This window comes from Notechis scutatus, chromosome Z, assembly GCF_049901735.1.
Source record: "Notechis scutatus isolate UNSWTSFEM ecotype Mainland chromosome Z, rNotScu1.2, whole genome shotgun sequence".
NCBI lineage: Eukaryota > Metazoa > Chordata > Lepidosauria > Squamata > Elapidae > Notechis > Notechis scutatus.
Window position 1 is genome coordinate 66,602,488 of NC_142025.1, and position 17,903 is coordinate 66,620,390.

Below are 17,903 nucleotides of genomic sequence, written 5' to 3' on the forward strand. Positions count from 1 at the left end.
TCTTTGACTTACGACAACTGAGCCTAAAATTTTCATTGCTAAGCAAGACAATTGTTAATTGAGCTTTATGACTTTTCTTGGCACAGTTGTTTGGTGAATCACTGCAATTATTAAGTTAGTAACAGGGTTAAGTGAATCTAGCTTCCCCATTAATTTACTTGTCAGAAAGTCACAAAAGGCAATTGCATGACCCTAGCACACTGAAACTATCATAAATACATGCCAGTTGCTAAGTAACTGAATTTTGATCATGTGACCACAGGGGATGCCACAATGGTCGTAAGTGTGAAAAATGGTTATATGTCATTTTTTTTCAGTGCCATTTTAACTTTGAAAGATCACTATATGAATGGTTGTAAGTTGATGACTAGCTGTAAATATTATCTGTAAAAGCTTTACTAAAAAGCCTGGGAGTTGCATAAAAGAGCCTTACTATCCTAGTCTCTGGCTGTGAGGCCATGTTTCTGAGACTGGACTCATGGAGTCAGCTGGGATTATTATTATCCTACTGACCTCCCTGTTGCATAGCAATGTTCCTGTCTGAACTGCCAGAAGCTGTCGCAGGATTGTCAGTGGAGTTCCACAAACTTACAGTTCTGGGTGATCTCAATCTGCCTTCCCTGAGAATTTGAAAAACTTCTCTGGGTTGAGAAGTGCCTCAAAATTTCACGACCTCCATGATGGCCATGGGTGCCTATTCCAGATTGTCTCAGGTTACACACCAGATCTAATTGTCCCTAAAGCTGACCTGACAAAAGCCATCTTGGAAGCTTCAGTGTTGCCGCATTGGAGCTGAAGGATAGGGAGGGGGGATTTGAGATAGCTGGGATTTGTAGCCAAAGCAAAATACTTTCTCTTGGGAACCAAGGACATTCTCACACCTGGTCAGAGGAAAGAGGAGTGATGGCACCAGTGTTATGATATATAACAACCCTTGAATAACAAGGATATGCACATGGAAATGTTTATGAGAGTAATTATGAATAATTATCCAGCCACACACAGATATACTAAATTGAGTTAAAGTTTACTTTAAGAAATAGCACAGTCCAATAAACGGTTCAGGTCATATATGTTTAACAGTCCAAAGAATATCCAATTACAAAGTCTTCTTACTGGTTGCCTTTGTCATTTACAGTAAACAAAAATATCAAAGTATAAGCACAGCATAAATACAATAGAGAACTTTAGATAGCAACAGAATGTCAGAGAGACAGAATGTCAGAGAGACAGAATGTCAGAGAGAACAAGCCATGATCTCTAGTTCCCTCTTATGGCAACCTGCAATACAATCAACCAATCGGAATATAGTATAAATCAACACAGTGATTTTGTCTTAAAGCTACAAACATACATTGCTGGTTTATATATTGCCAACCCAACTAATTGGTGGACAGATTCCTAACAACCAGGCAACCAGACAGCATCATGATTGGACCATGTGACTCATTATTTTCAGAAAGTGACAAGCTTAATTAAGTGAAAACACGGGAACCTTCAGAGTCGGTTTCCACCAATATGATACATCCAATAAAGGTATTATTTGAGGAATTCACCTGCCTTGTTTTGCCTGTTATGGGTCTATTACTTGGAACCCTGACATTAAAGCTACTCTGCCAAATTCAAAGCTCCAACAGGAGCTGCTATATGGGATCCTGAGCCCTGACTACTTACCCGGTCTAACTGGGCAGCAGGAAGATTCATGGAAGAGAAGACCGGAGAGGCTGCGGGCACCTGTGGAGCTCATGGAGGAGCCCTAGAAAGCCTACCAAACCCCACGGAGGTTCAGCGGGTGAAGGAAGCGATGGTGGAGGTGGCATGCCCAGTGGGCGCCCGGTCCAAAGTCTGTACTGAATGGCCGGCCACTCAGGAGCTCTACCGAGTGGAGGAAGACATTGGCTGCTGCGATACATTCCAGGCACCAGGGGGAGAGCACTCAATCTCCTCAATGAGGGAGGGAAGAACAACGATCCTTGAGTGGAGGTTGACAGGCCCTGTAGACTTCAGTGAATCCAGGGACTGGGTGTACCAGACTGCAGCTCATCACCAAACCTTGGGGTTGCTGTCAGAAAGACTTGGCCAGCTGAGCCTCAGCAACATCGGGCACTCACATGAGCCTGAACAAGTGAGAGTGATCCTGAACTAGCCAACTTTGACGTTTCCCCCAATGAGGGATCAATCTACTTGGGCTGTGACTCCTCCACTGCTCCTATCAGCACACTTCATCCCACAACTGAGTCTCCCCAGTTGACACTGGTCAACCACCGCTACAACCTGTGCAGCCAGCCCACTACCACCTTCGGCTCAGTTGAGCACCAGACCACAGTGAAGCCTGCCTAGACACTGGAGACCAGCTAGCTTGCTAAGACAATCTCAGCTGCCACCAGCATGGCAGGTGTCACCTGGTTGGGCTTACTACCCGGGGCAAGGCTGGGTCCAAGCCCAGTGGATGCCTGCCCCAGCTGCACTGCCGCTGCCTCCTCCTCATCCAGCCCAGCCTGCCATCCCACTGCGCTTCAGAGCTGCCTTCAATGGAAATCCGGATAAACCTGCCTTCTACCCGAACTAGGTGTGGGCTTACATCGATCGCTATAGGGACTACTACCCTAATGACCAGGAAATAATCACCGCCATCACCGAAAAGCTGGAGGGGGAAACTGTGGAGTGGGTAATCCAATTGCATGATGAAGACACCTCTGAGCTACGGAACATCAACAAATTCCTGCAGGAATTGAGAAAAAGGTTTGAGGTCACAGGCCAGGGCCAGGAAGCAGAGGCAGAAATTAAAGCGATCAAGTAGAGGGGGCACTCAGCCAAAGAGTATGTTGGAGAGTTTTGGAGATTTGCTGGAAAACTTCAGTACTGGTCTGAACGCCTCCTAGTGCACTTTTTAAAGGAGGGCCTAAACAAGAAGTTATGCCATGCCTGTGTTTGCCGGAGCATCCCAGACCGTGTCCATGACTAGTATTAGATGGCAGTGGCCATGGATATCAAGGTCCACCGGCACCCTAAAGAAACACTAGTGAAGAAGCCCAAGAGACAGCTCAGTCGGCGTTCTGTTTCCCACCAAGCAGAAGAGCAGCCCAGGGGAACCTCAATGACATCAATCAAATGTTTCTGGTGTAGCCAACAGGGCCATCGTGTATCAGAATGCCTGGCAGTGACCTCTGTCCCCCAAGCAAAGATCCCTGCATCAGCCAAACTCAAAAAGCTGATGCGGAAACCCACAGAAAAGGGGAAGTTTGTCCACGAAGCCCTCGAGGCCATCCATCCATCCATTCGCTATTAAGTCAAGACTAGTGGTGCCTAAGAATGGAGCCCACAGCGAAGTAGACTAACATAGACACGGGATGCACCCGGTGTCTGATCAGCCTCCTCTTCTGTCAGAAAATAGGCATCCGGACGAAGCCCTTAACCAACTCCATACGCTTCAAGCAAGTCAATGGGTATTAATTGGGGGAGCCCCTGCCACTTGTCACTGAGCCCATGTGGTTAGAGATGGGTTGCCACGGAGCTCATCTGGTTTGTGGTGGCTCCAAAATGACTGAAGCAGTCATCCTGGGCCTGGCATGGTTGGACAAATGGAGTCCTACCATTTCATGGGAAGGCAGCTACTGAAAAATAAAACTGGGATTAGGTCCTCTTCCCCCTCCTAGCCCTACAGGGAAGGATCAGTCAGTCAGCTGGAAGGCCCGAAGCAAAGCAAAAAAGCCACTGCTACCTCAGAGTAACAGCTAGGGAGCCCCAGATACTTAGAGAGCATGGTGACTTGGCTGAAGTTTTTAGTGAGGAGGAATGCAATGCCCTACCATCTCACCGCCCCACGGATTGTGCCATAGAATTTGTGCCAGGAGCCAAACTGCCAAAGCTAAAGATGTATTCCATGACCCCAAGACAGATGACAGAATTAAGGGATTACATTGACACTAACTTGGCCTGAGAATTCATACAACCAGCTAAGTCCAGAGTAGCCGCTCCAGGCCTCTTCAAAGAAAGAAAAGATGGATCAATGAGATTATGCATTGATTTTAGGGAATTAATGCATCATGCATAGAAAACATCTACTTACTACCCCTCAGGAAGGACATGCTAGCCCACTTAGCAAAAGGAAAGATGTTCACAAAGTGGCCTCTGGGAGGCGTACCACCAAGTGCGGATAAAGGAGAGCAATGAGTGGAAAACTGTTTTTAACTGTCCTTTAGGCAGCTTTCTATTCAAAATCCAACTGCATGATGCCTCTCGGATTACAAGGAGCCCTGTAGTCTTTATGCAATTGATAAACAAAGTGCTACATGAGCACCTGTATAAAGGAGTCCTCGTCTACATGAATGACGTTCTCATTTTCAAACTGGTGCACCAAGACCTGAAAAAACTCATCACGGCTAAGCTATACACAAAGCTGTCAAAATGCAAATTCCACAAAATGAACCTGGACTACTGAGTGTCAAATGAGGGGGTAGAGATGGACCTGGCTAAAGTTAAAGCAATTTTAGACTGGCAACCTCCTTACACTCAAAAACAGCTTCAGAGCTTCTTGGGGCTTGCTAACTTCTATAGGCAATTCTTTCCCTCCTTCACTAAAATTGCCCTACCCATCACCGAGCTATTAAAAACTGGAGGGGAGGTGCAGCAACCATGTCCCAGTCCAAGTCAACCCCTAAACTGGGCTTTAGAATGCCAATGGGTGTTTGAGATGCTGAAGGCCATGTTTGCCAAGGTGTCAATCCTCAGGCACCCTGATCCGGATCAGCCCTTTGTAATCGAAGCTGATGCCAGCAACGTAGCTGTTGCAGCAGTTATCCAGAAGAACACCGATGATAACTTGCAACCTTCCAAAAAATAGGTGGAGACTGAGAGAAGATGGGCTGTGTGGAAGAAGGAAGCTTATGCAGTCTGTTGAACCGGAGACACTTTCTTGAGGGCAGTCATGTTCTGCTTGAAGTGTGGACTGATCATAAGAACCTAGATGCACTCAAGAACCCCACAAAGGCTTTCCCCAAAGCAACTTCACTAGGCACAGTACTTCAAATGGTTCAACTTCAAGTACATCCTTGGAGGAAAAAATTCCTCCTGGCAGCAAACCACAGTACAATAACAAATGTGATGAAGTGGTTCCCCCTTCCCAACCTGCCTCGTAAGCCACTACCTGGAGGCAAGCTAGACAACAGGGGCTAAAAGTGGAAGCAGGGTGACCCAAAAACTAAGAGACGAGCTGCCAGCCGACCCATGGTACAATGAGAACAAGGAGGCACTGACCCTAAAGGATGGACTAACCTGGAAAGGCTCAAAATTGTACGTGCCTACAAACCTGCAACTCCAAGTTCTGCAGCAGAGTCATGACTCTAAAGCAGGCAAGACACTTTGGCTACTTAAAAACTCTGCATTTAGCCAGGTGGCAATTTTGATTCCTGAAGATGAAAAAGGGCATTGAGGATTATGTCAAGAGCTGTGCCACTTGTGCGGCCATGAAGAAAAAGCCAGGAAAACCCCCAGGGCTACTTCAGCAGGTGACAGACCCATCTGGGCCTGGGAGGATATTGCCATGGACTTCATTGTTGAGCTCCCTGAAAGCGGGGGAAATACTTGGACTGATAGATTTATTCTCAAAACAAGCCCATTTCACAGCTTGTCCCGGGCTCCTGCTTGCAAAAAAGCTTGCTAAACTGTTTATAAAGATTTATAGGTTGCATGACATTCCCACAGGATTATTTCTTACAGGGGTGTCCAATTTACTACTAAATTCTGGAGAAAGTTTGTTAGATCTGTTGGATCCTTGCAGGACCTTAGCTCGGCTTTTCATCTGAGTACCAATGCAAAATGCATGAACGCCATGGTAGAGCAGTACTTAAGATGCTATGTCAACTATCAGCAGTCTAACTGGGCAGAGCTACTGCTGCTTGCTGAAGTGGCATACAATAATGTCGTGCATAGTAGCACTGGCCTGACCCCTTTCCAGGTCACCAGTGGCATGGAATTCATTCCCATGACCTAACTCCCCAGGGAGTCCCTCTCATCTATGTCATTAAATGAATGGAGTCCCTGAAGGTGGGGTGGGAAAATATCAAGCGGGTTTTGCGAGAAGCGGCAAAAACCCGTAAGGTGCAATCTGACAAACACCACAGCCCCCAAGAGCCATTTTGGGTCGGGAGCAAAATCTACCACTCAACGAAGTACCTAAAACTCCCTTGCAAAAAGGTAGGACCAAAGTTCTAGCTGTTTCTCTATAGCAAAAGTGATCAATCCAGTTACGGTACAACTTAGCCTTCTTTGCCTGCTAGGAAAAGTGCATCCAGTCTTTCACAGCAGTTTATTAAAGCTGGCAATAGGTTCCCTGATCAGGCCGGTAGATCGGGCAGTCCCAAAACCAATAGTAGTGTAGTAGAAGATGAATTACAAGGTAAAGAAGATTCTGGATTCAAAAGTGCGGAGTAGGTTGCAGTATCTTATGCAGTGGAAGGGGTATCCCCTCTCCAAGGCCACTTGGGTCAAGAGTTGGGATGTGAAGGCAGATAGGTTGCAAACCTTCAGAGTTGGTTTTCACCAGATCTATGCCAATATGATACATCCAATAAAGCTATTATTGGAGGAATCTACCTGCCTCGGAGTTTTGCTTGCTATGGGTGTAGTACTTGGAACCCTGACACTAATATTCTTATTGCAGCAATAAAATAAGAAGTAACACTTTCACCATCATAGTCAGATCACGCCCTGATATTTTTATTCATTCATGTTTTACAAAATAATCATATTTAACTTAAATTGTTTCATGACAGTTCATATTGTCATCTCAAATCTATCCTACAATCATTTTGTAGATATAATAAGAGAAGAATACCTCTTTATATATTTATTATTTTCTAAGACACTACATATTTCATTACCATGTTTTATTGTCTAACCATTGATAGAATAGATCCTAAATTTTGTAAAATTGTTTATCATCTTGTTCTCTGATTTTAAATGTCAATCTACTAATTTCAGCACATTCCAATATTTTCTTAATGATTTCCTCCGGTGATGGTGGCTGGTTTGAAAATAAATAAAGATAAGACAAAGATCTTGACAAAGAATATGCTATCAAGATAAAAGGAAGAACTGACAGATCTATTGAAAATTCAGGTCATGAATAAGATTAAGTACTTGGGGATACATCTGACAGCAAGATGCAGTACACTAAAAGAGAATAATTATATCAAACTTAAGCAGCAGATAGCGTTAGATTTGATGAAATGGGAAAATTTACAGCTGTCATTAATAGGGAGAATATCAACAATCAAGATGAATATATTACCCAGAATTTTATATTTGTTCCAAACAATTCCAATTAGGCTTGGAAAAGACTATTTTGAAGATTTAAATAAAATTGTGTTGAAATATATATGGCAAGGTAAGAAAGCGAGAATAAAGCTAGAACTTTTGCAAGATGCTAGAATAAGAGGAGGATTTGGTTTGCCTAATTGGGAGTTGTACTACCAAGCTACAAATCTGATGTGGGTTAAGAAATGGATAACATTAAGAAATACTTGATTGACATTAGAAGGACATGATCTGTTGTTGGGGTGGCATGCTTTTCTATGGTATAAAGGAACTAAAACACAGGAGTATTTTAGAAGACATTATGTACGGGAGTCTCTGTGGTTAAACCTGGAGAAGACTAAAAGACAGTTATTTGAAAATTCCACTCTGGCTATCGACTATTGAAGCATTTTCTTATCCTATAATATATAAAAAGGAACAAACAGTTAGATATGGTGAAATATTGAATGAAAAGGGTGATCTTAAATCTATACAAAAATTAGAGGAACAAGGTACAAAGATGAATTGGTTTTCATATGCACAAATACATTCAAGGTATGACAAAGATTCTAAAACAGAAGGTTTCTATGATAAATCAACTGATTTAGATAAGATTTTGACAGGTACTGATGAAAAGGTGATTAAAAAATTGTATGGATATTTATTAGAAATTAAACTAGAAGAACAAGTTAAAGAAACAATGATTGCTTGGGGGAAGAATTTTGGATATGGGATTGATCTAGAGAAATGGCAAAAATTGTGGTCTCAAAATTATAAAATGACAATGTCAACAGCATATAAAGAAAATTTGTATAAGATGTTTTACAGGTGGCATTTTCCCCTGACAAGAATAGCAAGAATGTTCAAGAACAAATCTGAAAATTGTTGGAAATGTCATCAGATACCTGGCTCATATTACCATATGTGGTGGACTTGTGCGGATGCTAAAAAACATTGGACTAAAATCCACACGTGGTTGGAAAAAATGACAAAAAAGCATATAGATTTGAAACCAGAGATATTTTTATTGGGAATTTTACCTGAAATATATAGTAAAGAATTGAAATACCTGATTGTAAATGTATTAACAGCGGCAAGGATTGTATTTGCTAAAAATTGGAAAAAGGAGAAATTGCCCTGATATTTTTGACACTCTCTTACACCACTTCTCACTGCAGTGAGACTGGACCCATTAAAGTGGTCCACCCCTGGAGAATAAATGTGTTCCCTTAAGGATTTGCTGCATGGCCCTGCTGTACCCTTAGCAACAGTCTGGAACTGAAAGGCAACTGAAACCTTGAACAGGATTATGTCTATATGACCTCTCGCGACTCTTTGTCACACCCCATGGTTCATAGAGGAACAGTGGCTTCTGAAATGGGTTAAGAGATATCTAGAGCGCTGCTGGAGAAAAACAAAGGATAACTCTGACTGCTATTATAAGGCCTATTTGTAGCGATAAAAGAGGGAAACAAAACTATTTCTCCATTCTTATTGAATCTGCCCATCTTTCAGATTACTCAATTTCTCCTAGGTCAGGGCTGCTTGGGCAATCATCTTCAAGGACATGCAGAATAATTTGTTGAACACTTGTTGGATAAAATTGCTTGGATACACTCCTAGTTAAGAACTCTTCTGTGGTGCTATTCCTTATGAGAAATCTAGGGAGACACCTTGCCCAGTACTCTGAGAACAGTTTGACCCTGTTGGATCTAAGAAAATGGACATTATCTTCTGTGCTGTCAAGGTAACAATCTGTCAGTTAAACTCTTGTCCCTCCCCGAGGATGAAAGCCTCCAGAATGGTGGCCATTATGTAGGTTCTTGCAATGATAAATTCTTGACAGCAAGAGGGTACAGGATCTTTTAAGGAGGCCCTGGTTTGTCCACTGCTTAAAAGCCATCACTTGACCCCACCTGCCTGGACAACTTTCATGCTGTTTCCTATCTTTTTTTACGAAAAGTGATGGAAAAGGTAGCTGCTTGGCAACTCCATGGGGTCCTGGATGGAACAGATTTCCTGGACCCTTTTCATTCGGGATTCAGATCCAACTATGGGACAGAGATAGCCTTGGTCACACTCATGGATGATCTTGGGCAAGAAAGAGATGAGGGTATTGCTACTATTCTTGCTCTCTTTAACCTCTCAGTGACCTTCAATACTATTGATCATGTTATCCTTTAGGCTGATTATACAAGTTGGGCTGGGCGGCATAGTTTTGCCTTCCAAGACAGCTCCCAATCGGTGTTAACAGGGAGTGAGAGATCCAGCTCCCAACCACTCACTGGTTGAGTCTTGCAAAGCTCAGTATTCTTCTCCTGTCTTGTTTACATCTACATTAAGCCATTGGATGATATTGTCCATCATTATGGGTTGAGATATCACAATATGCTGATGATACTCAGTTCTTTTTTCTACACATGGTGACCCAAATGATACTGTCTCTGCCCTCTCAGGATTCATGGAGGTTGTAGGGATCTGGATGGGGAACCAACAGACTTTAATTGAACCCTGGCAAGATTGAGTAGGTTTATGGAGGCTCAGGATCCAAGTTTTTGTCTTTCTTAGTTCTGGACGAACTAAGGAGAGCATTTGCATAGCTCCGGTTTGTGCAACAATCTGTGACCTTTCCTGGATCATGACTCCTTGCACTTAAATTACTCAAGTCACATTCATCTTTCATCTGGACTACTGCAATGTGCTCTACATGGAGTTATCCTTGAAATCCATTCAGAAGCTTCAAATGGTGCAAAGTCCAGCAACAAAAGTAGTCTTTGGTGCCCCTAGGATGGTCCATATTACGTGAAGTTTACAGGCTACCTGTCTGCTTTCCAATGCAGTTCAGGGTACTGGTTATGACCTCCAAAGTCTCAAAAGCATAGGTCCAGGCTACCCAATGAACTATGTTGTCCCACTGGAACAAGCTCATATTATTCATGCCAGCAGAGAGGTCCTACTATGGATCCTGTCAGTCAAAGAATTCCAACTATTTGAATCCAGAAGAAGAGTCTTTTTTGCTGCAATACTCACCCTTTCAAATATCTGAGCTTCTGTAGTAAAAATTTGTCCCCACCCTCCTATCCTTCCATAGTAGCCTGAAGACATGGCTTTCCTGTTTGGCCTGGGGGACCAAATAAGGGAGTTCCATGCTGGAGCTTGCTGCTTGATTGATGGCAAACTCCCCCTCTCCCTCTTTGCTCCCTACTCTCCACCCATGTTTTTATTATCATATTGATGTATTTCTATTGTTTTTTGTTTATTTTAATGTTATATTTTATTTGTTTTGTTTACATTCTTTTAATCTGTTTTCTTATACTCTGTTGTCAGCTGCTTAAAATAATCCTCAGCAAAATGGGTAACGAATAAATTTAACAATGAATAAATATATGAATGAGCAAATAAATAAAAAAAGCAAGAGGAACAGGAGAATATGGAATTAGTAAATGTAATGTTTGCCATTTATTTACAAGAATATTAAGGCCACAGATGTCTTCAGTTAAAAGGCAAAACAAGTCATTAAAATTCATAAGATGAGCCTTGAATAAATTCAACATCTCTAATTCATGAATCAAAATATTATCTATCATATTTTCAACATGTCCACTAATCTTTTGACTACTCAATACTTGTTGCTGCTGTTTGTCATGTCAGTTTTTAATCTTATTTTAAATATTTGTACTAGAAACAAACCAACCATATTAAGATCGACATTTTCTTATCCAGCCATTTACTCACCTTTCCTAGAGCTGTCAATAAGTAGAAATCAATAGAATGTCGGTATCTCAGAAGTCGTAGGATGCCATCCAAGTAGACCTGATCTTTACTAAAGCAACCTAAAAAAATCAGAAATTATGGTGGACACTGTAACTTTTAAAACTTTTAAAAATGTAAAATATTTACTTCCACAACATTAAATGATAATTTGAATGAGAAATTTTTAAAAGAAAAATAAAATAAAAATGTCACACTTGCTTACTTGGAAATAAATTTCTTTTGAAGTAGTTGGATTTATAGCTTTAATATAAAGAATTGTGCTATAAGATTACATCCCCCTTAAGTCCCAGTTTCAAATAAAATCTGCAAACTGGTAGATAAAAGAAAGCTTACCTGGTTGTGAAGTATCAGTCCAACCTCTCTTGGCTCGAACACAATAATCCCATCTAGTATTGGGATCAGTGACAAACTTCCCAATGTCCTGAAAAAGGTCTCTGAAGGACATTTGGCTGGCTTGGTAGACAGTGTAATACAGGAGGGCAGCCCGCCACAGGAAAGGATCTTTTCGAAACAGAACACTGTGAATGCTGGCCAGGCCTTCTTCAGTAGGGTTGATGGGTTTTAACCCATGCTTCCGGCGCCCGCTCCAATTGTTCCACAATTGGTTATTGTTGTTAATGCCCCTAAGATAATGAGTTCCTGTAAGAATACACCAACATATATGTAGGCAATATCAAAATGATTACTGAAAAGCAAAGGAGAAATCGAATTAGTCCAAACTTAAAACTGCAATGGGTAAAATCTGGTTCATACTCTGTGCCTTTCTCTTGGACATCTGTCATTCTTGGTCTGTTTTTCTGGCCACAAGAAAAACTTACTACTTTCTAGCACAGCTATTTCATTCTTTGAATACCATTGTCCTTTTGAGAGGGAAGCTTGTCTCTTCCCTAAGTGAAACAGGAAATCTTTTAAGGCTTTTAATTCAGATTTTGATTACAATAAACAACTGGATGGTCAAAGGTACCCTAATATTGATTTAATAACAGTGATCCCAATACCAAACCACCTGGATTTGACCTGTCTTGCTTTGTCTGGTTGAAATTGAACAGAATCAGCTGTGATACAGGAAGATGTGCCTCTGCCCTGTATCAGTTAGATGGAAAGATTCCCCTTGTTACAATTGTAGTACTGATATGCAAACTATTTAACACACTGTGCAAGATTGCCTATGGAGTGCGTTCTCTGGTTCCCTCGAAGATTTGCAAGGAACAATGCCAGAGGCTATCGCCTAATAGCTGAATTAGACATCCAGTTTTGAGCCACTGCTATACCCCCATAAAAGTTTTATATGTAAAGACAGTACTTGACTTACAACAGTTCATTTAGTGACCATTTCAAAGTTATAATGGCACTGAAAAAAGTGACATAACCTTTTTTTACACATACAACTATTGCAGCATCCCAATGGTCACATGATCAACATTTGGATGCTTGGCAACTGACTCATATTTATGATGGTGGCAGTGTTCTGGGGTCATGTAATCACATTTTATGACCTGTCAAGCAAAGTCAATGCGGAAGCCAAATTCACTTAACAACTGTGTTCCTAGTGCTGAACAAATGGTACATAACAACCAGGGTGGGATTCAAATTTCTTAACAACTGGTTATGTGGGCATGGCCTAATTTGTGAATGTGGCTTGGTGGTCATGTAACTGGGTGGCATGGCCAACTCAATGTCACTCACGTCAAGGGGTGCCTCGCCTGGTCCCTCCCCTCCCAAGGAATGGCTATTCCTTCTCACACCCAGCCTCAACGTTATCTATAGTTCTGTAAAAATTTCTTCACCTTTTTTTGACTTTATTATCTACATACTATAAATGTACTTTCATGGACTACTGAAAGGAGGAAATGGCTCACATAATTTCCCCAAGAGTGTGATAGGCCACAGCAGTGATGGGATTCAAAAAAAAATTTCTACCGGTTCTGTGGATGTGGCTTATTTGGTGGGCATGGCTTGGTGGTCATGTGACTGAGTGGGCATGGCTTGGTGGTCATGTAACTGGGTGGGCATGCTGGGTAGTCATGTGATTGGGTGGGCGTGGCCAATTTGACATCACTCATGTCAAGGGATGCCTTGCCTGGCCTCTCCTCGCCTCAGAGATACAATTTCCCTCTCAATTTATTTACTACTACTGAACATCCAAAATACTATGTATTAATTCTATGTATATATGCCATATGCATACATACATATTACATAGTATAGTGTGTGTATAGGCACACAAAAAGATACATTATCTACTATATATACTGTGTGTATGTACGCACATGCACACACACACACAGAGCTCTTCTAAAACTATACACCTTCAACCTCACTGCGTTTGGAAAAAACACACCCATAGTCCACTTTCTGCCACACAAATATTTAACTATAACTTCTGTACATTAGCATTGCACATGCCTTCAGATTTACTTCCCTAGCCTGCACATGACCTTTAGACCCAGGAGTTGTCATGAATTGAGTAAAATGTGATGAAACTCACTTAACAACACTCTTGCTTAGCACCCAAAATTTTGGGCTCAATTGTGGTCATAAATGAAGGACTATCTGCCTTCTTCTGCATGGCATTCTCCTAGTAAACTCCTCTGCCAATTTTCCTCTCTGTTAGAGACACCAAAATAATCCATATTCCAAATGATATAAAGTCTGCTGCTGGAGCAGGGGGACTAGATGGCCTCCAAGGTTCCTTCTAACTCTGCTACTCTATGATTCTGTAAGGATCTCCTGCTGGAGCAGGGGGTTGGACTAGAACAGGGGTCTTCAAACTTGACAGCTTTAAGACTTGTGGACTTCAACTCCCAGAATTCCTCCTCCAGTCATGTTAGCTCAGGAATTCTGGGAGTTGAAGTCTACAAGTCTTAAACTTGCAAAGTTTGAAGTCCCTTGGACTAGAAGATGACCTCCGAGATCCCTTCCAGCCCTAGATTCCTGTGCAATTTTTTTTTTTCAAATAATTTTTATTGTTTTTCCAACAGCGCAAATCATACTTACATTTTCAATAGCAGTTTGACATTGACATACAGTGTTATCTTATGTTTTATATCATCAATTCCTATACATCACCAATAACTATTATCCTTATTTGTACTTATTTCTAATCTCTATCTTTATCTATTTTATATATCTACATATCATTCTCTTAAGGTCTCTTCTATGTAATCTTCACTTTTCATTCATGCTTGCTGTTTGATTAGAGTATATGGCTTGTAATGTTTTTTCTATATTAGTGCCAAAATTCATTCTTTTTATTTGCTGTAGCATAAACTTCCAATTAAGATTATCAAAGGCCCTTTTGTGCATCCAAGATATTAATGCTGCTTGCATTTCAGGATGTGCTTTGTAGTATTCGATCGTATTTAACACTATTCAATGTTGTTTCTAATTTGCCTATTTGGCAGGAAACCATTCTGGTCTGAATATATAATCTCACTTAGAATTGGTTTCATTATCTCCGCTAATATTTTCATAAATATTTTGTAATCTGTGTTTAACAACGAGATTGGTCTATAGTTTGAAATCATTTGTTGATCGGTACCTTCCTTCGGAATTAAGGTGACATATGCCTCAGACCAGGATTTTGGTATTCTAGCTTCTAATAGCACCTCATTCATACCTCTAATAGTATTGGTTCAAATAATTCGTACATGTTTTTATACAGTTCACTGGGAAAACCTTCTGGTCCTAGCGTTTTGTTGTTTTTCTCCTTTTGTACTGCTTTTTTCAACTGTGCTGGGGTTATTTCTCTATTTAATATTTCCTTTTGTTCTTCCAAAATTGAACCCAAATCATTCTCCTCTACGTATTTTATTATATTTTCCTCCATAATTTCCTCATTTATACAGTTCCCCAACATAGCTTTGCGCAATCTGTTTTTTTTTCATCTGACAACATATATTCCCTTCTTTATCTTTCAATTGCTGAATTAATCTTTTTTTCTTTTTCTACCTTTAACTTATGGGATAGCCATCTACCTGGCTTGTTTGCGGATTCAAAGAAGTTTTGTCTTATAAATTTTAAATTTTGTGCTCTTTCCTCTAAAAATGTCAAATTTAATTTGTGTCTAGCCATCATTACTTCTTTTTTCATTGTCATATTTTTAGGGTCTTTTTGGAGTCCATTTTCTAATTCCTTTACCTTCTTCTGCAGTTTGTTTTGTTGTTTCCTCTCTTATTTTTCCTAATTGTGTAGGCTATTGATATTCCTCTCATATAGGCTTTTGTAGTGTCCCACAGATTCTGCAAATTTGTATGTTCTTTTAAGTTTATCTTAAAGAATGTTTCCAGTTCATTTTTTATTCTCGGATTATATTCTTTTTGTTTCAGAATTTGCAAGTTTAATGTCCATCTCATCCTTCTTTTCTTCTGCCCTTTCCAAATGATTTTTAATGGGTTATGATCTGCCCATCTATTGGACATTATTTCTACTATATATGTATCTGTTCCAATTGTTCCATTCACCCATAACATGTTGATTCTCGACCAAGATTTATGTGGACTCGAGTAAAATGTGTAATCTTTATCATTTGAGTTCCTTTTTCGCCATATGTCTTCCAAATTAGTTTCTTTTATTAGGTCAAAAAATGGCTTTAATAAATATTTCTCCCCCCCCCCCCCCAAATTTGTTCCTTACAAGTGTAATCTTTTTCAATGTCTATGATGGCATTGAAATCCCCAACTAAGCATATATTTTCCTGTCTCCTCTCAATTATTTTCTCATATAGTTTTTTTTTATAAAACTCACTTTGATTGTCATTTGGGGCATATATCCCCACCAACAGTATTTGTTTTTGGAGTATATTCAATTGTACCATTAAAATTCTTCCCCGTTCTTCTGCGTAAATTTGTTTTGCGCTTATCCCTTTCCTAATATACATAATTACCCCCTTTTTTTGGGTATGCCATTGCTACGTATAGTTCACCTAATTTAGGATATTACAGACATTTACTGGTTTTTTTAATATTCCTGTGCTATTTCAAAGAGTTTTCTGAAACCAGGGTTTGTGTCCTTCCTTCATCTCCTTTTTTTTCTCTTTTCCTCCCTCCTTCCATGTATCTATCCATCCATTCATCCATATATCTCATTCACTTTCTCCTTCCTCCCTCCCGCTCTTTCTTTCTTTGTCTCCCTTCCTTCCTTCCATCCCATCTTTCTTTGTCTATCCCTTTCTCTTTCTTTCTCCCTTTTCTTTCTTTCCTTTTTCTTTTTCTTTGTCTCTTCCTTCTCTCTTTCTCTCTTTTTTTCCCTCTCTCTTTCCCTCTTTCCTTCTATCTTTCCCTCCCTTTCTCTTTCTCTCTCTCTCTCTTTCCCTCTTTCTATCCCTTCCCTTCCTCCTTCCCTCTCTCCTTCTAAAGCTAGGAGACCCATCTGAAACAAACACACACACACACACACTTTCAAGCGCCTGGTAGCGTTGCTCCTTACAAGGTTCTTCCTGGGCAGTTTCTGGTCCCACGTTGCCTGGAAAAGCCAGCAGGCAAGGCTTCCAGGTCCAACAAAGGGGCTGTGGGCGGGACTTCCTCCCCTCCCACTTTTGGGGAAAGGAAAGGGCTGGAAACTTCAAGCGAGGTGTGTGCTGCAGCCTCGCTCTCCCCCCCGCTGGCAGCTCTGGGCTAGGGAGCGGTTTGGCTTTCCCGACTGCCTGAAATGTTACCTTCCTCCTGCAGCTGGTGGCAGAGAGAAAGGCAAGCCAGCCAGATCAGTGCCATCGTTACTCATCTCCCTGCCAGCCCACATCTCATCCCCTGCCCAGATTCTCCGGCAGTTTTTGGGGCTCACCTGCCAGGAGGTGCAGGGCGGAGCGACCAGGAAGCACAAGGCTATTCCGCCTGCATCGGCCCTCTGCCAGCCGCGCCTCCCTCGCTGAATGAGCATTTTGGCAATTGTTGGGGGATGGGGGAGCTTCCTTTGTTCAACTTCTACCTATCCCACCATTAGGCACTACAAAAAAAAGGAGGATGTTAATATGGCCTGACAAGAAACAAGAGCAGCGGGGAAGATGCGAGAAGCGAAGCCAGAAAGTGAAGCCAAGTCCACACTCCCACACAAAGCCCCTCACCTGCCGTGCGCACTCAGCCCCGCTCCCCATCGCTTCACTCTCACTAACCATTTCCTTGGTTTACCAACCATCTTTCCAGACAAACTTCCCCCACATGACCCCACCAGTGAGCTATTTAGTTATAGCCTCTTTGGGCAATTAGGAGTATCAAGGATACCTGGAAAGGTGGAAAAAGGTTGCCATGCTCACCCTTTCTCCTAGCGCTCACCCACGCCTGCGAGTACCCTAGTCCCATTAACTCATCATTCTTCTTAAAGCCAAGCAATCCTACTCTTTTGTAAAACATGCCCCTCCCCTTTTAAAAGAGTGACAGAGGAAAGAAAAGGCAAGCAGCCAGGTCAGAGCTATCGCCACTCAGCTTCCTCCACGCCAGCCTGCATCTCATCCCCTGCCCAGATTCTCCGGCAGCTGCTGAGCTCACCTGCTGGGAGGCACAGGGTGTGTGTGACCAGGAAGCCCTGCATCGCCCAGGGCAGCCGTCCCTCCCTTGTCAGGCCAAGAGTTTTGGCAGAGTGCAGGCTGCTGCTGTGACATTGGTGCAAGCTCCATGTGCTGGAAGGTACAGCTGATGGCAGGGAATGTAGATCTGCTCTGGCGAGGTTTGACTGCCTTTCGGGCCCTGCTCTACGCTGCCAGCCAGCCGAGCCCAGGGGTGGTGGTGGGTCCCGGTAAGATCTAGAGATGGGGGGGATGGCAAGGTCCAAAGACAGTGGGAGAAGGGCTAGTGCGACTTGCAGGCTTACCTGTGAGCAGGCAGATCAGGGCTGCTCAG

The 17,903-nt window shown here is 41.9% G+C and overlaps 1 protein-coding gene across 2 annotated transcripts in view; it reads right to left on the reverse strand.

Moving 5' to 3' along the window:
* Positions 1-17,903, reverse strand: part of MATCAP2 (microtubule associated tyrosine carboxypeptidase 2) — a 61,229-nt gene that overhangs the window by 3,641 nt on the left and 39,685 nt on the right. For both annotated transcript variants that reach the window (XM_026674853.2, XM_087947678.1), the window contains 2 exons: positions 11,404-11,709; positions 11,032-11,129 (listed from right to left, as the gene is read on the reverse strand). In XM_026674853.2, coding sequence (XP_026530638.1) covers positions 11,032-11,129; positions 11,404-11,709 — 404 coding nt within the window. The remainder of the gene's footprint in view (positions 1-11,031; positions 11,130-11,403; positions 11,710-17,903) is intronic.